Source organism: Paramisgurnus dabryanus, chromosome 14 (genome assembly GCF_030506205.2).
Source record: "Paramisgurnus dabryanus chromosome 14, PD_genome_1.1, whole genome shotgun sequence".
Taxonomy (NCBI): domain Eukaryota; kingdom Metazoa; phylum Chordata; class Actinopteri; order Cypriniformes; family Cobitidae; genus Paramisgurnus; species Paramisgurnus dabryanus.
This window is the reverse complement of record NC_133350.1, coordinates 5,971,622-5,994,109: the sequence shown is the minus strand read 5'-3', so window position 1 is coordinate 5,994,109 and position 22,488 is coordinate 5,971,622. Positions and strand designations below refer to the sequence as shown.

The following is a 22,488-nucleotide window of genomic DNA, read 5'->3' as shown; positions in this document are numbered from 1 at the left end:
GTCAATAGCAATAAAAAACAATTACATGTATTGGTTGAAAATATCAGTTCAATGTAAAAAAAAATGACACATATGCATATGAATGGCAGGGTAAAAAAACATTTTAGCTAATAATATGATACATATCTACTCACTACTGCAATAGCAGTTAAACACATTTAAGTACATTCTTTGGAGAAGGCTGTATTTTTAAACTAAACCAAAACTAATTACTTCAGTCCAAATTTAGCAATCAAGACTTTTTTAAAAGGTTATCACTTATACACTCTTAAAAATAAAGGTTATAAAAAGGGTTCTTTGCAAAAGAAGCATTTTTTGGTTCCTCTAATGAACTTTCAGTCAAAGGGTCTCAACCACCACTTCTCTTTTACCTTACAGTATAAGCCACACTTTAATACGTCAGATAGGTTTATCTTAATAATGTTCAAGGTTTTTTATAGAACATTTTGGGAAGCTTTATTTTTAAGAGTGCCAAGTTGCCATTCCAAAGAATTTCTCATCTTATTAATGACACATTAGGATCGCTTACATCAGCTTGAATAAATTTGTGAGGTCATCACTAATAATATGGAAACAAAATATGTCAGGTTCAAGTTACATTTTTCACCTCAAAATATTGATTATGAAAACAAGCAAATAATGATAATAGCTCATAAATGAATAGCAAAGTTACTTTGTGTAAACAAAAAAAGATATAAAAAATTCTATTTGTCAAGGATTTGATCCTCCTTACTTTATATTTAAAGTCTTTTTGTCACTTCAAGCATCTTCTGAAACAACCCTTTATGTTTTATTTCTGACTCTCAATTACAAAATAAAACTTAAATGGCTCAGACTCATTTTTCTTCCGCATATCAACTTTATCAGCTTTATCAACTTTATCACAGTTTACACGCTGTGTGGAAATAAACCAACCTCGGTGAAGAGCGGACTCGAAACGCCTGAGATCTTCAGCTGAAGCAGACATGTAAAACACCAGGGACCATTTTTCTTGGTCATCTGCACAGATGTTTTTCAGGTCCTTTCTGTTATGGCTCTAAAATATATGAGACTTTGGTTTAGCAGGAGTTTAAAACTGAATTTCACATGAAAATGATCTAATTTAGAAACTACAGAAAGTTTCCAGAAATCAATACCGACATGCAATTTAACAAACATTACTTCATTATCAATATAAGTGTCTCAGCATTTTGTTCAACATTTAAAATATATAAATGTATCATTTATTTGGTGCACAAATGCATAAAAAAAGACCTGTAACTAGAACGGGTTACATGTTAGCAATAATGAATGAAAACTAACCACAACTTCTAAAATCTTCTCATTTTCCCCTTTCTTGGTGGAACAGCGGAAGAAATTATTAGTGCCAGTAAAGTTCAGCACTACTGGAAGACCAGCTTTGTCCGGTATGGTCGGCATGTAATAGTAGATTGTGATTTTTGCTGAAAAGAGAATAAAGCTTTTTAAAACAGGAGCTTGAACAGCGTACAGTTACCAATAATCAGGAAATGTTAGCTAGGTAGTGTTAGTGACCCTACCTGAAACTAAAACAAAATATCAAACATCAAATTTACATTATTTTGGACAAACCTGACATGGTGTCTTTCAAAATCAACTCCTCATTAGATGGGGTGATATACTTGTTAATGAAGTAACTCTTCAGAAACAAATTATCCCGTTCTCTAACCCGATTCACAATCAGTGATCCATCTGAAATAATGGGAGCTAAACAGTTAAACAAAACGTTTAAGTAGACATGTGTGATACTTAAAAGTCATATGCATATTTAAAAAAATCACATTTTAATTCTAGCATTTCAAAGATGACTTACTGAAGGCAATCTCAGCTCTTTCAGGTATGACAACAACGTCATTAATTTGGCAGTCCGTTCTTCCGCAGTTGTAACAAGGGTGTGCTGGGTCGCAGCCTCGACCAACAACCAGCGTTAAGCTTGTTTCAGCCATGGAGATGAAAAGCAGATTGTCTTCTTTTACACACTTTTCCCACTCTCGTTCTGGAAGTGGTTGTTCCTGGTCCCCCTCTTTATCCAGATCTTCCTCTCTCACCATCTTCAGGCAGAAATTCATCATTGTTGGCTCCTTATTAAAGGCCTTGATCTCCTCCGATGAACACTCTTCTTTTTTCGGTCTGGTCGGTTGATGTATAGTCTAATATGAGAGACCATATACTTAAGCACAGTTCAGGAAAATGAGAATCAAGTTCACATGTCCTATTCCTAAAGCATTCTCACCCACACAAAATACCATGTGATCAATTTCCTGATATCTCCTAATGAGCCCACGGTGAAACGTTCACTTTCACTTCTCTATCTTACGGTCACATTTATAGTTTTTCTCAGTTGCTTTGAAGCATTTCTCAAATACATTTAGAGTAATTTTTCATGTCAGTGTCATCAAAATAACAAATTCTTGTGTCATGTGATTGATGATTGTAAATGAACAATGCTTTACTTTGTCACACATAAGTGTACATTAAATTATGATTGCAAGAGATTCAAAAAAGAAAAATTCACAAAAGTCTGACGTCATGCAGAGCTTGCAGGTCCATTCCATCTCAAATGCCATAGGGAAATAACAAAAAAATAAAGCTTACTGTATATGCATTTGTATCAGTGTTGTATTCAAGACCAGCTCATTGAGTCCGAGTCAAGACCGAGTCCAGAGCGGGTTGAATCCGAGTCAAGACCGAGACGAGAGAGGGTTGAGTCCGAGTCAAGACCGAGACCGGAGAGGGTTGAGTCCGAGACCAGAGAGGGTTGAGTCCGAGACCAGAGAGGGTTGAGTCCGAGACCAGAGAGGGTTGAGTCCGAGACCAGAGAGGGTTGAGTCCGAGTCAAGACCGAGTCTAGAGAGGGTTGAGTCCGAGTCAAGACCGAGACCAGAGAGGGTTGAGTCCGAGTCAAGACCGAGTCCAGAGAGGGATGAGTCCGAGTCAAGACCGAGACCAGAAAGGGGTCGAGTCCGAGTTAAGACCGAGACCAGAAAGGGGTCGAGTCAGAGTCAAGACCGAGTCCAGAGAGGGTTGAGTCCGAGTCAAGACCGAGTCCAGAGAGGGTTGAGTCCGAGTCAAGACCGAGACCAGAGAGGGCTGAGTCTGAGTTAAGACCGAGTCCAGAGAGGGTTGAGTCAGAGTCAAGACCGAGTCCAGGGAGGGTTGAGTCCGAGTGAAGACCGAGACCAGAGAGAATTGTGACATTTGTACAAAAAAAATGGTATGATTGTGCTGTGGGCAAACTGTACATGCTGTATGCTCCCAAACTTGATTGTTGACTGGTCATGAATTCAATTTTATTGCAATATCAGGTCATTTGCCATACTAGCAGACATTTCAAACATTCCATGTCACATATTTATGGATGCATATAGACCAGTTCAAAAGATGTAAACAACACTGGTCCAGAAGCACTTCCTGTTTCCGTTTTTTAACACTAGATCAACGTTGGGATAAAATAAACCAACAGAACATATAAACCTGAATTAACTGAAGTTAAACAAACATCTTAAAGATAATAATATATGTAAAATAAAAAATAACTGTCACAAACTGTAACAGGAAGTGTTTCTGGACCAGTGTTGTTTACATCATTTGAACTGGTCTATAGACAGATTTTGATAACTGATAGGATCTTTTTGAATATGATGACTTTATGAAACAATATTGAGAGGTTGGAAAGAGTTTGACATATTTATTGTAAATCAACTCATCAGTTATGAGTTATTGTATTTTAGTTATTGTGCAAACTGTAGACCAATGTATGGACAAATGTGCCAAAACACTTGCTATTTGCTAAAAGGGGACATTTCACAATACTTTTTTAAGATGTCAAATAAAGTACATATGTGAAATTTTTGTTCAAAATATCGTGCCGTTTTTGTTGTGTGCTTTTAAATGCAAATGAGCTGATCTCTGTACTAAATGACAGTGTTGTGGTTGGATAGTGCAGATTAAGGGGTGGTATTTTCCCATTCTGACATTATAAGGGAAGCCAAATTTCAATTACCTATTTTTTTCACATGCTTGTGGAGAATGGTTTACCAAAACTAAATTACTGGGTTGACATTTTTCAAATTTTCTAAGTTGATAAAAGCATTGGGAACCCAGTTGTAGTACTTAAACATGGAAAACGTCAGATTTTCATGTCCCCTTTAAATCAATAAGAAATTAGAATCTGATATGAACAAGAAATGAATTGTTCAAAGATCTGAACTCATTCGAGAATTGAGCCAAAGAGAAAAACTGTAAATAGCTTACATCAGACAGAAGACAGTGTAAGTATACTGTATATGTAAATGTGGTTATGTGTACGATTAAATTCTGTACCTACCAACATAGGAGATCCTGCGATCAGCATATAAGCCAACATTTCTGGTGTTACATCCTCAATGTTTTCTTGGTTTATCTTCAGGATTTTATCGCCCTCTCTATAAAGGCAGGCAGTCATATAGACAGGCAGATAGTCAGTCAGACAGACAGGCAATGAGTCAGTCAGTCAGATAAACAGACAGTCAGTCAGATAGACAGGCAGGCAGTCAGTCAGATAGACAGGCAGTCATTCAGATAGACAGGCAGTGAGTCAGTCAGTCAGATAGACAGGCAGACAGTCAGATAGACAGGCAGGTAGTCAGTCAGATAGACAGGCAGTCAGTCAGTCAGATAGACAGGCAGGCAGTCAGTCAGTCAGTCAGTCAGATAGACAGTCAGATAGACAGGCAGTCAGTCAGTCAGATAGACAGGCAGTAGGTCAGTCAGTCAGATAGACAGTCAGTCAGTCAGATAGACAGGCAGGCAGTATGATAGACAGGCAGGCAGTCAGATAGACAGGGAGGCAGTCAGTCAGATAGACAGACAGGCAGGCAGATAGACAGGCAGGCAGTCAGATATACAGGCAGTCAGTCAGTCAGATAGACAGGCAGGCAGTCAGTCAGATAGACAGGCAGGCAGGCAGGCAGTCAGTCAGATAGACAGGCAGGCAGTCAGTCAGATAGACAGGCAGTCAGTCAGTCAGATAGGCAGGCAGGCAGATAGACAGGCAGACAGTCAGTCAGACAGGCAGTCAGTCAGTCAGTCAGTCAGATAGACAGGCAGGCAGGCAGGCAGGCAGGCAGTCAGATTGACAGGCAGGCAGTCAGTCAGATAGACAGGCAGACAGTCAGTCAGTCAGTCAGTCAGTCAGTCAGTCAGTCAGACAGACAGACAGACAGACAGACAGACAGACAGACAGACAGGCAGGCAGTCAGATAGACAGGCAGTCAGTCAGTCAGTCAGTCAGATAGACAGTCAGGTAGTCAGTCAGTCAGATAGACAGGCAGGCAATCAGTCAGTCAGTCAGTCAGATAGACAGTCAGTCAGTCAGTCAGTCAGTCAGTCAGATAGACAGGCAGTCAGTCAGTCAGATAGACAGGTAGTAGGTCAGTCAGTCAGTCAGTCAGTCAGTCAGTCAGATAGACAGTCAGTCAGTCAGTCAGTCAGTCAGTCAGTCAGTCAGTCAAATAGACAGTCAGTCAGATAGACAGTCAGTCAGTCAGTCAGTCAGTCAGTCAGATAGACAGACAGTCAGTCAGTCAGTCAGTCAGATAGACAGGCAGTCAGTCAGATAGACAGTCAGTCAGTCAGATAGACAGTCAGTCAGTCAGTCAGATGGACAGACAGGCAGTCAGTCAGATAGACAGGCAGTCAGTCAGTCAGTCAGATAGACAGGTAGTCAGACAGTCAGTCAGATAGACAGGTAGTCAGACAGTCAGTCAGATAGACAGGCAGTCAGTCAGATAGACAGGCAGTCAGTCAGTCAGTCAGTCAGTCAGCAAGACAGAGAGGCAGTAGGTCAGTCAGTCAGTCAGATAGACAGTCAGTCAGTTAGATAGACAGGCAGTCAGTCAGATAGACAGGCAGTCAGTCAGATAAACAGGCAGTCAGTCAGATAAACAGGCAGTCAGTCAGATAGACAGGCAGGCAGTCAGTCAGTCAGTCAGATAGACAGGCAGGCAGTCAGTCAGATAGACAGGCAGGCAGTCAGATAGACAGGCAGGCAGGCAGGCAGATTGACAGGCAGACAGTCAGTCAGACAGGCAGGCAGTCTGTCAGTCAGATAGACAGGCAGGCAGGCAGGCAGGCAGTCAGATAGACAGGCAGGCAGTCAGTCAGATAGACAGGCAGACAGTCAGTCAGACAGACAGACAGACAGGCAGGCAGTCAGATAGACAGGCAGGCAGTCAGTCAGATAGACAGGCAGACAGTCAGATAGACAGGCAGGTAGTCAGTCAGTCAGATAGACAGGCAGGCAATCAGTCAGTCAGTCAGATAGACAGTCAGTCAGTCAGTCAGATAGACAGGCAGTCAGTCAGTCAGTCAGATAGACAGGTAGTAGGTCAGTCAGTCAGTCAGATAGACAGTCAGTCAGTCAAATAGACAGTCAGTCAGATAGACAGTCAGTCAGTCAGTCAAACAGACAGGCAGTCAGTCAGTCAGTCAGATAGACAGGCAGGTAGTCAGTCAGTCAGATAGACAGGCAGGCAATCAGTCAGTCAGTCAGATAGACAGTCAGTCAGTCAGTCAGTCAGTTAGACAGTCAGTCAGTCAGTCAGATAGACAGGTAGTAGGTCAGTCAGTCAGTCAGTCAGATAGACAGTCAGTCAGTCAGTCAAATAGACAGTCAGTCAGATAGACAGTCAGTCAGTCAGTCAGTCAATCAGTCAGAAAGACAGACAGTCAGTCAGTCAGTCAGTCAGATAGACAGTCAGTCAGTCAGATAGACAGTCAGTCAGTCAGTCAGTCAGTCAGTCAGATAGACAGACAGACAGACAGGCAGTCAGTCAGACAGGCAGTCAGTCAGATAGACAGTCAGTCAGTCAGTCAGTCCGTCAGTCAGATAGACAGGCAGTCAGACAGTCAGTCAGATAGACAGGCAGGCAGTCAGATAGACAGGCAGTCAGTCAGTAAGACAGACAGGCAGTAGGTCAGTCAGTCAGTCAGTCAGTCAGTCAGATAGACAGTCAGTCAGTCAGTCAGTAAGACAGACAGGCAGTAGGTCAGTCAGTCAGTCAGATAGACAGGCAGTCAGTCAGTCAGATAGACAGGCAGTCAGTCAGATAGACATACAGTCAGTCAGATAGACATACAGTCAGTCAGATAAACAGGCAGTCAGTCAGTCAGTCAGTCAGTTAGATAGACAGACAGGCAGTTAGTCAGTCAGTCAGATAGACAGGCAGGCAGTCAGTCAGATAGACAGGCAGGCAGTCAGTCAGTCAGTCAGTCAGATAGACAGGCAGGCAGTCAGTCAGTCAGTCAGATATATAGACGGGCAGGCAGGCAGTCAGAGAGACGGGCAGGCAGGCAGTTAGTGAGACAGGCAGGCAGTCAATCAGACGGCAGGCAGACAGAAAGGCAGGCAGGCAGGCAGACAAACAAACAAACAGACAGACAGACAGACAGACATATAGATAGACATCCCACCTTGCAAAAAATCCTTTGTCTAAACTTATGAAGTTTTTCACTTCATAGGAATGTTTTCCATCTTGCTCAGTGTGAAGCAGTGTAACACCTCCACTGAAAGAACTGCCCTGAAAGATCACATAACATGTCCAGAAACTGTTTAATATCCTTTAAGAATTGTTTTCCCCAAAACATGTACAGGCGTGGTCTCCAAGCTTTTCGTGAGCAAATGGATAACAATCTGAAGGGCTACTTTTTTGATATAGTCTACTCCAAACATTTTATTTTACTTGTTAACTTTATCCTATTTTACTTGTTGATATGATTTATCATTGTTTAAAAAATTTAACATACATAAAAAAGCCAAGCTTTTATAAAACATGTAATAAATCAATATTAAAATTGAGGCTTTTATTAGAATGTGCTTTGCCGGGCAACTCACAGACTCCGTGCGGGCAACCTGGTGCCCACGGGCACCATGTTGAAGACCACTGATCTACAGTATGGTATTACACAATCACAACTCATCAAATAACAAAGTACAAAGTGATCAATTTCAGTATGTTCAGAAATTTGTTCAAAAAAATCACACACAAATTTGGCTTACCTTTGTGGCCATGTTGATGTTATCTCAGATCACAGAGTTGTCAGACTCCGAAGTGCTGCCTTTTCAGAACTCTGCTGTCCCTTGAAGAGGAAGCTACACTGTGATGTCACTTCACACAAAGTGTGAGGTGTTTCTAAGGAAGCAGAAGTGTTAAGATTGTACGGGAAGGACCGCATGGGGAAGGGACATAACAACTCTGTGCTATAAAACATAAGCATAAAGAAACAAGGACTTTTTTGTTAAACATTTGATTTTACACATATAATATAAAATAATAATATAATATAATATAATATAATATAATATAATATGTGTCTTTGTCACCTACTCAGTATGATATTACTCAATATCTTTTTCCGGGTATCATATAATATTTACAAGTTTAAACAAAAGAGAATGACACATTACATGCACATGCACACAATGTCCCATCATTGAATAAACTCATTGTATGATCAAATGAATAAAAAAGGAAGTTATTAATTCACTACATGGAAAGCAAACCAAATACAAATTTTTGCTGAAGTGGTGTTCTTTTCATGATCAGCACATTCAGTATATTTCATTATTTAGTCCTATAAAAATATCAGATTATTGTATATTTAATAAAAAGAGTGAAGTTCAGTCTGGAGCACAAAGTGTGAATATAGTTCATAATAAATATTGTTTCAGTAATTCAGATTAGTTTATTCGCTTTAATTTCAGCAATGGTTTTTCTGTGACAGATTTGCTAAGGCTCTGTTGCACTGCAATTTACCCACGTATCACTGTGGTTTTCCTGCTGCTCACAGCAGGTTACCACTTAAATATTAGCCTTTCACTTCATTTTCTCATCACCACCACAAACAAACAAAAAAACACACACGCACGCATGCACGCACACACACACACACACACACACACACACACACACACACACACACACACACACACACACACACACACACACACACACACACACACACACACACACACACACACACACACACACACACACACACACACCAAGCATGTGAAACCAACAAATTCATTGCATTTTGCATTTAACCTATCTGAACATAGTACAGCATTTTGAAACATAACCAAAGTTGAGAATGTAAAAAAGGCAAAAATGCGTGGGTACAGTCACAATGCACAAAAACATTCTCACTCAACCGGCCTGACTATTTTTTATTTTTTTTTGCAGGGACAGGCAAGTTACATCACGATGTGATACTTCCTCTCGCCCTAAATGCTACTCTAGAGTAGTAACCGCTAGTGGCTTTAACTCGTGTTGCCAGAGCGGTCATAGTAAGCGTTGCATTTTGCCCTAATTCACAGTAATATAACTTGTTATATCCAGTATCTTTGTTTCAACCCAGTGACTGGATAAAATAAAAAATGTGTGATGCATCAGTTAAGTCAAGTTGTAGACATTGCATACTAAATGTCACCACACATGGAAAGAGACACATTCTCACACACACAGGGTATAATGGTGACATGTACATACACCAACAACGCAACATTCTTTGACATTTAATCATCTTTAAAACCCACAAGCCATTCGAATATGGCCTTCAGACAGATTTCTCATTAAATCACGTTTATGAAAGTGCAAAAACGTGTCTCTGTAGTTCAAAGAGTCATATGAGTCATTTTCCTGTTTCCAGTTTAGTAGTGTTTGTTAGAAAAGGTTTTTTGATGTGTGGTGATGCTTAAATATCACTTTAATCTGAGTATTATGATGGTAAATACAGACACCAGTTAAAAATTTCCATCAGGGAGAATAAAGGCATGCTACAAGAGCATGTTGATAATGATAACATTTTCAATTTAAACAATGAGTTGATTGTTTAGATGTAAATGCATGAGCTATGTCAGCATTTTATACAAAGCCAGTACACAATCATTTCATTCATTTTTTTAAAGATACAAATAACTTCTATATATTGAAGTTTCATTTACAACTAAGTATTGCGTAATGTCTGAATGGCCATACGCCTCTGGGTGAGGTAATGTAACCAATGTGGAACTCCAGAAGCGGATATAGGTGTACCTTTATTTAATAAAAACAACAGTCATTTCACAATGACTAAATAATTGTTGACAAAGAAGAACTTCATTAAAATAATTTAATCCCTAATCATATGCATGAGCTTAGCAATACCACAAAAAATAATAAAATAATTTAATCCCTAATCATATGCATGAGCTCAGCAATACCACAAAAAATAATAAAAGCAGGTGCTGGCAGGTGTGTGTCAGTGAGGAACAACTCGTACTAACTGGAGAGTATACTGTATATACTTCCTCTATGACAGGTTTCCCATAAATGATTAATCAACTGGAACAGAAATTCAGTCTAATAAACCAAGCAGACTGAAGAAGTTGTTATTAATCTATTTAGATTTACTTCACCCAGAAATTCACCCAATGTTTGGAGGAACAGAAAAAGTTTCACACCCAACCTCTTCTCCTCTGTAGGTTTAACAATCTCAAAATGACAAATAGTGTAGACATGTCTATGCTGCCCTCTAGTGGATATTGTACTTCATCTACTCACAAAGGTTCACCATAGTGTCCAGCTCTGTACCAACAGATGCCAGAGATCTACCCAACATAGATGTCTGAACCCAACGTCGGTCCGACATCAGAACCCAACATCAACTGACATTAGAACCCATTGTCAACTGATTTCAGAATCCAACGTCAAATGATGTCAGAACCCAATGTCAAATGACATCAGAACCCAATGTTTATCCGACGTCAGAACCTAAGTCTGTCCGACTTTCGAACCCAACGTCAGTTTGACGTCAGAACCCAACGTCAACTGATTTCAGAATCCAGCGTCAAATGACGTCAGAATCCAACATCAACTGATTTCAGAATCCAACGTCAAATGACATCAGAATCCAATGTTGGTCTGACGTCAGAACCCAAGTCCATCTGACCTGCGAACCCAATGTTAAATGACGTCAGAACCCGACGTCAACTGACGTCAGAACCCAACATCAACTGATTTCAGAATCCAACGTCAAATTACATCAGAACCCAACGCCGGTACGACTTCAGAACCCAACGCCGGTACGATGTCAGAACCCAACGCCGGTACGACGTCAGAACCCAACGCCGTTACGACGTCAGAACCCAACGCCGACATGGCGACGTTAGAACCCAACGACGGTCCGATGTCAGAACCCAACCTCAACTGATTTCAGAATCCAACGTCAAATGACGTCAGAACCCAACGTCAAGTGACGTCAGAACCCAACGTCAAGTGACGTCAGAACCCAACGTCAAGTGACGTCAGAACCCAACGTCAAGTGACGTCAGAACGCAACGTCAACTGACGTCAGAACCCATGTAGGTCCAACATCAGAACCCACATCAACTGACATCAGAACCCAACGTCAGTCCGACGTCAGAACCCAACGTCGTTCCGACGTCAGAATCCAACGTCAAATGATGTCAGAACCCAACGCCGGTCCAACGTCAGAACCCAACATCAACTGACCCCAACGTCGTTCCGACGTCAGAACCCAACGTCGGTCTGAAGTAAGAACACAACTTCAACTGACGTCCGACGTCAGAACCCAACATCAACTGACCCCAACGTCGTCCGACATCCGAACCCAACGTCAACTGACTTCAGCAGCCAACGTCGGTCCAACGTCAGGAGCCAACATCAAATAACATCAGAAACCAACGTCGGTTCGACGTCTGAACCCACTTTTTACATCCCTTCATGACAAAAACCTTTTTGATTGTTTTTTCACTCTTCAGCCAAGAAAAATTTTGCCAGATCTCAGCCAAATGTTGCTATCCGGGGAGCCGAAACCCGCCGCCGTTTTCATATGCCGTGGGATTTGGCTTTTGCTTTCCAGTCACCATTCATTGTGTGCGTTTTTGCGTTGTTTTGATCTTTCTCTGTAGGTTCTACGCATTTGGACGATACTCTTTAATAAAGGTCCTAATATGCACCCTTTAGGTACAAACCGCCCCAGTGACATCATTTGTATCTTATTTTCTGAAAGGATATTTATTTACCATGTTAAGTTATTAAGTTCTGTCTTATTTAGATAACAGTGACAAGTTGTGAGCTAAAATTATACCACTCAACTCCATGACAGAGTTATTTTGAGAGTGACCCTTATTCTAGACACCCAATCATGAGCCAGGGTAACTATAGACTGGACGTGACGCGCCACACTATTTCTAAACCGAAAACTCTATGTCTTACAGCTTTCTTCTTCTATACTCTTCAAGCGACTGCACTCAGGCGATAGGCGACAAAAACAGCAAGTAACAGATTCATTATTCTAAAGTGTACTTATTTTGTGGAACTTTTCTAACATACGTTTTTTTGTTTTTACAAGAAACAGCAGTGGAAAAAAAATAACTGTATAACTAACTAAACCTCTCTCTCTCTCTCTCTCTCTCTCTCTCTCTCTCTCTATCTCTCTCTCTATCTCTCTCTCTCTTATATCAGAAATGTTGGATGTGTTAATAATTGGTGGAGGTCCTCATGCTCTAACACTCGCTACTTTACTCTTAAACCCTGACCAACCTATCTGCCAATCTAATGAGGAGATACTTCAAGGAATTCAGCTCAGCAAATCAAAAGCTAAAAGTGGATGCCATAAAAACAAAAAACGACAACCAGCCAGTAAGTCAGGAAGAGAAAAAAACTATTTGGTTTATCACAATTTAATCTGAGCATCTTTATTTTTTCAATCATCCTCTCCTATCATCTGAAATGAATTAGATTTATCTTTTCAACAGAGGCGGTGTTAGAAACAGAGAATAAAGGGAAACATCTATCATGCCCTCCATTGCACTTCAAGGTGGTGGATTCATATGGAAGGTGGACATCTCTGTGGGAAAGTCAGTTTACTGCCCTGGGCATCCCACATCTTCGATCACACATGCTTGTGCACACCGACCCATTCAATAAGGTAATTCAGCACTGGAGAGCATGCTTAACACCTCATTATCTGTTTTATTATAATATTATATTATTTGTAACAGATATTTTAGTATCAAATATAGTATAGTACTGTATAGTTTTCTTTTTACATGGCAAACACAGCTTATGAATATTATGGAGACCTATTTGTATATGTTCAGCAATGTTCAAACCATCATCAAGGACTGACAGCCCTGCACTTGTGTGCCATCCCAGAAAGCCTTGCAGGAGTTTGTGTTGGTGCAAAATCGGACGGAGGAGCTGCACTGTCTACCCGAGCAAATTTACATTCAGGACGAAAATGCTTTTTTTAACGACAACCGCCTGGGTAAGAGGGACAAAAAGCTTCTAAGCGCAACAAATGGCCTTCAGAAGAATCTGTACTTCAGTCTGCCAGGAACACAGCTCAGTATAGACTTCTTCCAGGAGCAGGTCTGGGGGTCATGATGCACGAGGAATTGTGTGGAATGACTAACTACAAAATTTGGGGGTTTGACAGCTTTCCTACTGAGGCTGAAGTTTCATTTTTTGTAACAAACGGAAATGCAAAACTAGGTTTTGCAGCACAGTCCCATTGGTTGAGCCATCTTGCTCCCAACCAGCTCTATACAGAAATGAAGCTATAGTACTGTACAAATGATTTGCTTACATTCTCTTTGCATAGGAAACTGTAAAAGTTTTATGTAAAACAATTTATATTTCAGCTTTTAAATGCTTAGCTGCAAGATAACACCTCAGAGCATGAACAGCATGTTGTTATTCTACCTAAATACAAAATGTGTCTTATTTATATTTATAAAGGTGCGATTTGTTATTATGCAAGGTCAATAAATAAGGAAAACATACCGTAATTTCCGGACTATAAGTCGTTTCGGAGTATAAGTCGTATCAGTCAAAAATGCGTTTTGAAAATGATTTCACAAATTCAATTCATTTAATCTTGAAAGGCAAGTTATTCAACTAAACAATGGCACATAACAGCAGGCTGAATAGATGTCCGTTCATGTTAACGTACAGTGTTGGGGAAAGTTACTTTTAAAAGTAATGCATTACATTACTAAGTTACTCCCCAAAAAAGTAACTAATTGCGTTAGTTAGTTACTTTTTATGGAAAGTAATACTTACGTTACTTTTGCATTACTTTTGCGTTACTTTTGCATTACTTTTTCTTACTTGGCTGAGGTTTGATCTCTTTCAGGCCTTGCAGGTATTTTTTATGACTAAGAAGTTCTCCATTCAGAAATCGCATATTTTCATCGCTAAAATGTCAAGCTTTGGCCTGCCATCTCAGTTTCTGATTCAAACTGTTTCTGCTAAGGCATGCATGCATAAGAGTGCATAATTCTACGTGACTTTGTTCAGTTTAATTCAGTCCATTATTTTTTAATCAAATTAATTAAACTGAAAAGTAACTTATTACTTTTTTAAAAAGTAACTCAAATATTAATATGTACATTTATAAAGTAATGTGTTTCTTTACTCGTTACTTCAGACAAGTAATATTATTATGTAATGCACGTTACTTGTAATGCGTTACCCCCAACACTGTTAACGTAACATTAACATGTATTCAGGCAACACAATTGCATACAGAAAATCAAATTAAGTTCACCAAGCTCCCGAAGTCATTCCACATCACTGAATCCATTGAATTACATAAATACAGGAACAGCATATAGTGGACTCTCGAGGCTGTAGACGGTAATGGTTTCTCTTGGTTTATATGAATTAATTTTGACATACAAGTCGCACCTATGGAGCTAGAAGAGTCTCAATAAAGATAAATGCACACACTACATTCACATATGCACACACAGGATTCATAAATACACACGCAGGATACACAAATGCACACAAAATTCACAAATGCACACACAAAATTTAAGAAGCACAGAAGATTCACAAATGCACACAAAATTCAGAAATGCACACAAAATTCATAAATACACAACCAATTCAGAAATGCAAACAACATTTACAAATGCACTCAAGATTTACAAATGCACAGGACAAGATTCAGAAATGTATTTCTGATGCACACACAAATATATCTTGATTTACAAACTGTTTTTGGTCTGTGAACTTTACTGCATTTGTGTGTGAATTTTGAGACTCCCCTGACTTGGCTCGACACACAAATGGCTTTTTTTAAACAGGGAATGATCTGAAACCAATTAGATATCTCCCTTGTTTTAGCCAATCACAAGAACGCACCCCACGTGGGGGATTGTTTACTTATAAGCCAATCACATGACCTTTAAGCTGGTTTGCCAATGGTTTTGAAGTCAGGGGAGTCTCAAAATTCACACACAAATGCAGTAAAGTTCATAGACCAAAAACAGTTTGTTAATCAAGATATATTTGTGTGTGCATCAGAAATACATTTCTGAATCTTGTCCTGTGCATTTGTGAATCTTGAGTGCATTTGTAAATGTTGTTTGCATTTCTGAATTGGTTGTGTATTTATAAATTTTGTGTGCATTTCTGATTTTTGTGTGCATTTGTGAATCTTCTGTGCTTCTTAAATTTTGTGTGTGCATTTGTGAATTTTGAGTGCATTTGTGTATCCTGCGTGTGTATTTATGAATCCTGTGTGTGCATATGTGAATGTAGTGTGTGCATTTATCTTTATTGAGACTCTTCTAGCTCCATACGGACCAGCCAAACTAGGAAAAAATGCAACTTATAGTCCGGAAAATATGGTAGTTATGTAAATTATATTACATTTCTGTCAATAGATTCTTCTAACATTTACACACTGCACCTTTAACAAGATTATAGCAGGCTGTATGTTTGATACTAACCAAACTCAAAATATTGCATAGAAAAAAAGTGTACTGTAATGATAAAATTAAGGATTGCATTTCCATCCAGGTACGCAAATATGACCTGGACAGTGTCCTTATCAGAGCCACAGCAGACAGAATCACTCCGGTCCTTACGGAGGATGAGAGCAAGGTGAAGTTTTTCAACGTGATGTTAAACACAGGGGAAAAAGTGGAGGCAAAAACTGTTGTCATGGCGACAGGGCCTTCCAGAGCACAGATGGCAAACATCCCATCTTGGGTGGAGGCAATACAGGAGAGTTACCCAGAGGGAAGTCTACAACACACAGTACAACTCATGCATTACTTCTGTACACATGAGGAAATAAATGAAACAGGTGCGTTGAAGTTGATATTCAAATGAGATTTACTGTACCGTTTACTACATAATATCATAATGTAAAGAACATTCCTAAAAAAATAACCTTGACTGAGTAAGGTCAAGTCAAAGATTGAAATCAATAATCAATGACTGAAATCAAATTTTATGCTCTGCCTCCCCCACAGAAGAAATACTATAGGATTCCTCAGAGCAATATATATTTTTTAAATAAACTTTGTCTCAGGTCCTCCACCTGTGTGTCATATGGGTCAGAGAGTGATGGTGGTGGGTGGAGGTCTAACCAGCGCCCACATTATCTCAATTGCTCTGAAGCAGGGTGCGAGTCATGTGACCTGGGTCTTGCGAAAACACTTACAGGTAAGTTAAACCCAGTGTGTTGTGATAGTAAGTGATAATGTGATCATGTGGCATGATGGATAGAGCAAAGGGAACCTACATATTTACAAAAGTAATGTATAGATTGAATGCACTGTAAGTCACTTTGTAGGTGTGAGCAAAACTGTGCAGTTTTTGTGTGTGTCCCTTTAAATGCAAATGAGCTGATCTCTGCACTAAATGGCAGTGCCGTGGTTGGATAGTGCAGATTAAGGGGCGGTATTATCCCCTTCTGACATCACAAAGGGAGCCAAATCACAATGATCTATTTTTTCACATGCTTGCAGAGAATGATTTATCAAAACTAAGTTACTGGGTTGATCTTTTTCACATTTTCTAGGTTGATAGAAGCACTGGGGATCCAATTATAGCACTTAAACATCGAAAAAGTCAGATTTTCATGATATGCCCCGTGTAGGGATGCACCGATACCACTTTTTTGGAATACGAGTACGAGTACAAGTACTTGCATTTCAGTACTTGCCGATACCGATACCGAGTACTTAATAAAAAAACATGATTTAAATTTACAGGTAACAGCTTTAGTCATATAATTTAACAAAAAAACAAAGGACTAGTTTTCCAGTTTGTTCTAAACTCTGCCTCTTTGGACAACACAAGAGGCATTAACCCCTTACACGCCGCTCAAACATAGACATTTCTCAGACCGTGGTATCGATCCCTGGTATCGGGGGACTTTCAACGAGTACGAGTACTCTAGAAAATGTGGTATCGAGGCCGATACCCGATACCAGTATCGGTGCATCCCTAGCCCCGTGTAAACTGTATGTTTTAAAATGCCAACTTTTACTGTCACATAGCTGAAGCAGTTTGATGTTGGGGACATAGAGAGTCTAATTGGACGCTATTCACACATTGAGCACGGGATCAAGATGGATGGTCTGGCTTTCCTAAGGCAGTTTTATAACGAAAGGAGTCTTCACAAGAGGATAGCAATGATCAAACAAGCCAGAAAAGGAGGAGCGGTGACCCCAGAGGCCTACACACAACTTCAACCTTTCATTCAAAGCGGACAGCTTCTGATCAGAACATACTGCCAGGTGACGTTGGTTCGGGCAGGGTGGACAGATACCCATGAGACTCGATCAGATCAGATCAACACTAGATCAAGATAGCAGATGTAATGATTCCTCAAAATAAAACTGTGTGAAAGTTTATAACAGTTGTTTATATATTTATCAAGATAAAGTTTGTAGTGTTCAGCTGGTCATGTGATCTCATGACTGCAGACATAAAGGTTGGACCTGCGTTATGCTTTTTTAGGCGAATGATATGACCAAAGAATCGTATGTAAGCGTATGATTTCATAGAAAAACAAACAAACAAAATTAAATCTTTAATTTTCTCTCAAGGTGACGGAGGCTAAATGGTGCTATAGGTCTCAGAGTTGGAGGGTCTCCCTGTGCAATGGCGAACAGTGGAGCGGCGAAAAGATTTGGCTGGCAACCGGTTGCAAACTGAATGTTAATCAAGATCCTTTACTCGCAGATGTCATGAGAAAATTCCCCATTCAAGTGAGATATAACGTGTTGGCATTCGTTTTGAATTTTTTGTCTGCTTATCTGATCAGAGCATTTCTGACTTGATTGACAGGTTCTGGAGGGCTGGCCATGTATAACAGAATCACTGCAGTGGAAACCTGAATGTCCGCTTTACCTAATGGGACAGTATGCAGCACTTCAGGTAGAGTTATATTTCTGATATGTAATGAGAGTTATTGTGTAAGGTAAACACACAGCCTTTGTGTGGCTCTGTGAGCCAAATAACTCTGCCTGTGAAATTCATGCTTCTTAAGTCTCATAATCTCATAATCTGATTGTTATATTTTTACACAATGTTCTCGTGTGCTTTGATTTGTGACAACTAGCCCTTGTAAATATCTACAGGTTGGACCTCATGCTTTAAACCTTGCCGGGGGTCAAGCTGCAAGTATCCGCATATTTCAAAACATTATAAATGAACACAGAGGACTGAATGAGAGTACATCAGGAAGAATGGAAAAGACAAGGACTGAAGAGTATATCTCACAAATGCACGGTCTCATGTGGCTGTAACATCTACATTTAATGTCAAATAGATTTTCGACAATGATGCTATACATTCAACCTCGACCAGCTGCCAACTGTGAAGGATAAAGGCCCATTTTTAGCTTATGATTACAAATAAATGACTGAACTATGTTTTGTTTTGGATCTTATTGCATACTGCCATGAGTTTGTGAATACAAGAGATACTGCAGACATTTAAGTCACAAGTTTTGTTCCAAATCAAATGACTCACAACTCGACACTGATAAGCACACTTCGGAGCGTAAAAATGACACGTGCGACTACAAAATACACAAAATAACATTGTTTTTAGCAATGAAATAGGTCCTCTTTAAACTTTTGAGAAAATCATTAAATATGCTGGCACTGACTGGCAACATTATAAAAAATACTGGCGGATAAAGAGTACCCGTCTGTCTGTTGTGTTTTTTTTTTTTAAATAATGAATTCCTCACGATTTATTAGAATATATCTCACTAGATAGAGAGCAGTAGTAGGTCAGAGAGCCTCTCTTTATTAAAGACTTGTAAGATTGGATTTAACAAGCTTTAACTTTCAATTGACCGTTCAACTCTATATGGAGACGGGTAACGTTAATGTTGCATGCAATGTTGCAGTTGAGAAAGAGAGGAGAAATACTCATGCTGCGTCCGAAACCGCCTACTACATACTATATAGTACGCGAAAAGCAGTAGGCGAGGCGAGTAGTATGTCCGAATACATAGTATTCGAAAAACAGGATGCGAAAAGTACCCGGATGACCTACTACTTCCGCTTAGATTTTGCAGTGTGCATACGATGGACGCTTCACTATCCCATGATGCCCCGGACGAGGAGTTATCCAACGAAGAAGAAGAGGCACGCGGCTGTTTTCGCGCTGAAATGACATGACGTGATGACGACGTATGTCACGTGATGTAGCAACATGGCGGATGTAGTACGTCCGAATCTCATTCATATACTACCCGGATTCATACTATACAGTACTGTTTTAACGCCAAGTAAGTAGGTACTTTATCTAATTCAGTACCTACTATACAGTATGCGGTTTCGGACGCAGCCTCAGTCTCATTGGGTCTCACAAATTTGTGCGTAAGATGTTGGAACGGATGTTTTCACGAACAAATCGTGATTCAACAAAAACGTTTGTATCAAAATCTATTCTAAATGTACGCAAAAATTGAATAAAACTTAAAACCACTCGTATACAATTATCACGTATGCTATAATCAAATACTAATTATAATGTGTAACTTAAGCCTTTAATAATGTTGATATATATATAAATGATCATGATTATATTTTTCTGTATTATTATTATACATGATCTATATTATTATTATTATACATTATAATATACATAATTAGCCTACTTATTTTTTCTACACATAAAGAGGATGCACGTATGACGAATCTTCATGTTTTTCTTCCTCACTTTTTAAATCTCAAAAGTGTCTGCTTTGCCTAATGTAAACGTCATGTAATCAATGAGAAGTCCAAACGTCAATCCTTTTTATTTAGATAAAGATGCGCTTCTCTGTCATATTAATTAAATCATGTCATATTTGTTAACGCAATACTTCTTTAATGTTACTCCGGTCGGTGGAGAGCGCTGGCTTTCTCCAGCGACAGCAAAACCTCCAAAAAAAATCCAAAGCAAAACGGAACTTTACATGTAATATTATGGATTTCTTTTTAAGCTCTTTTGCTTCTATGACAAGCTGAGTTAAAATTTTCTGTGGACCAGCGCTGGGGAAAGCCATAGGATATATTTATTTTCCGTTTTTTAAGCTTACCTACTGCTCGTGATTCTCGCGTAGTTTGGCCCTGTTCCAAATGCCACACTACGGACTTGTGGACATCATCGGAGTCCACAGACCTTAGGGACCCTTGACGCGAGTCCACGAGGACTCACTGGAGAATTTTGGAACAAACTCGTGTGTCACGCCGGAAATAGGAAGAGAAGTTTCGACAAGTTCGAACTCCTGAGGACGGCACATGAAAGTTTCACGCGAGCACATGAAAGTTTCACGTGAGCACATGAAACTAAACTTTATTTAATTGTTTCTCCATGTCCCCATAGGGGCTCCGTACAAATGGAAAAGCTGAGTTGGTCGTCATTCAGACGTGCAGTACTTGGCTGGCTTTTCTTATAATGTATTTATAACGAAATATATAAAATGCAAAAACCCTGTTTTTGTTTTGAAAATATGAAATATGTGGTTACGGCTTTAATGTATTTATCACAAAATGAAGTATGATATAAAACACAACCATTTTATTTTAATACTACAAAACGTTTGTACAACATGAAATAAACACAATAAAAAATCCAGTTAAAGTAAAGCACAGTAACTACAGTTTTAAGATAATATTATGAATATATTATTATATATAATTATAATGAAACTTAACTTAAGCAGCAGTTAAAAAAAGATAATAACAAATAACACACATATAAATAATAAAGAAAAATAAATTGATGAGACAAAAAATGGCATATTATGGGTTAGATATATCCAAAGGCAATATTTATCTTTGACCATCAGACACAGCAGCAAATTGTGACACAACGCTGACCGCCCGCTGATCCCTGGAACTCACATATCCAAAAGGAAATTTTAATAGGTGCTATCTTTACTAACTGACCAAATATATGAAGTTTACTCATCTATATTCTCGACTAAGCAGCTCTTAAAACTACATTTTATGACACAGAAATGGTAATATATGCTTTATAGCTGTTGAAGGGAAATGCATTATGGGAAACTTGTCATAAGTCTGCACAAGTCATCTCTGGATGCATCCTCGATAAAATGGGTGGGCCAAGAACACACTTGTCTTGATGCAAACTTGGAATTGGAAACATACTTTGACCGTGACTGGTCCACAAAAACACAAGTACAGCCAAGAACGCATATTGAGAAACGACTGACCGCTAGAGGCTGCCTCCAAAAGGGAGTAAATTCCCATAGACCTCCATGTTAAAATGCCCATCTTTAGAGAAAAAAAAATGTGTTTATGGTACAAAAATTGTTTTTGGTCTGTATAGCTAATTGCCCTTCATGACAACTGTGAGGGGTGAATTTTTTTGCCACTCATCCGTTTAAATTATATTAAGCCTTAAAGTTCTGCATAATTAAGGGCGTGGCCACTTGAGTGAGGGGTGAACAGCCACTGCTGTCACTAGAGTCCAGCTAGGCGGGCGTGGTTTCAGCCACCTCAGCTTCACCCCTGTCCTGCCTCTTTGCCCATTTTCCGATATCTGTGAGTGACGCGCAGGCAAGATGGCAACGACAGGCACCGCCTACTATTGGCTTGAAAAATGATCTTCAGGAACCTATGGGTGACGTCATGGACACTATATTCATCTTTTTACATGGATGGGACACCCTACGGATTCGTAGACTAAGCGAGTACATGTAATTAAAGGCCTACGACTGAAAGTCCACATAAACTGCGCCATTTGGGACAGGGCCTATGAAGACCTGTGGCTAACTGCTGCAAAGGAAACTCCGCCTACCGCTCCACCTCCGCTAAATACTTCCGCCATTGTTAGTGGCAGTATTATATAGCGTATTGTTATTTATTATAATATTTAAAATAATAATCATAATTATTTAATATTACTGGAGAGGAGCATATTGCATTTTGAAACAAAGGGGGAAGGGGTTTAAGGGTTAATTTATTGTTATTTGTACAGTTTGTCCTATGTATTCTGCACTGTCTGGAGCACAAATTGGAGACTAACACTCTCTACTGCACTGCACTGCAAAGTTATTTGATATAGTCATTGTACGTGGCTGAAAATAATGCAGTGTCATTGTGACTTGCGCTGCACCTTTAAATAACTTCATTGGCCGGGATTTATA

At 39.5% G+C, this 22,488-nt stretch overlaps 2 protein-coding genes across 5 annotated transcripts; one reads left to right on the top strand and one right to left on the bottom strand.

Annotated features, from left to right (window-relative positions):
* Positions 1-20: 20 nt before the first annotated feature.
* On the bottom strand, positions 21-22,140 carry il1fma (interleukin-1 family member A). 3 transcript variants are annotated; one of them, XM_065241125.2, is made up of 8 exons: positions 20,413-22,140; positions 8,057-8,257; positions 7,471-7,577; positions 4,346-4,442; positions 1,832-2,168; positions 1,591-1,725; positions 1,303-1,442; positions 21-1,036 (listed from the first exon to the last, which is right to left on the bottom strand). In XM_065241125.2, exons 2-8 carry the CDS (start codon positions 8,066-8,068, stop codon positions 791-793), a joined length of 1,074 nt encoding a protein of 357 aa, XP_065097197.1. In that variant the 5' UTR covers positions 8,069-8,257; positions 20,413-22,140; the 3' UTR covers positions 21-790. The 3 variants fall into 3 exon arrangements, with proteins under 3 accessions (XP_065097197.1, XP_065097195.1, XP_065097198.1); XM_065241123.2 differs by having other exon boundaries at positions 8,057-8,189; XM_065241126.2 differs by having other exon boundaries at positions 1,591-1,710; positions 8,057-8,189.
* On the top strand, positions 10,245-19,024 carry LOC135718828 (uncharacterized). 2 transcript variants are annotated; one of them, XM_065241121.2, is made up of 10 exons: positions 10,245-12,336; positions 12,528-12,704; positions 12,821-12,993; positions 13,221-13,436; positions 15,879-16,167; positions 16,396-16,529; positions 17,369-17,608; positions 17,921-18,082; positions 18,162-18,251; positions 18,455-19,024. In XM_065241121.2, exons 1-10 carry the CDS (start codon positions 12,270-12,272, stop codon positions 18,620-18,622), a joined length of 1,716 nt encoding a protein of 571 aa, XP_065097193.1. In that variant the 5' UTR covers positions 10,245-12,269; the 3' UTR covers positions 18,623-19,024. The 2 variants fall into 2 exon arrangements, with proteins under 2 accessions (XP_065097193.1, XP_065097194.1); XM_065241122.2 differs by having other exon boundaries at positions 10,247-12,340.
* Positions 22,141-22,488: the final 348 nt, after the last annotated feature.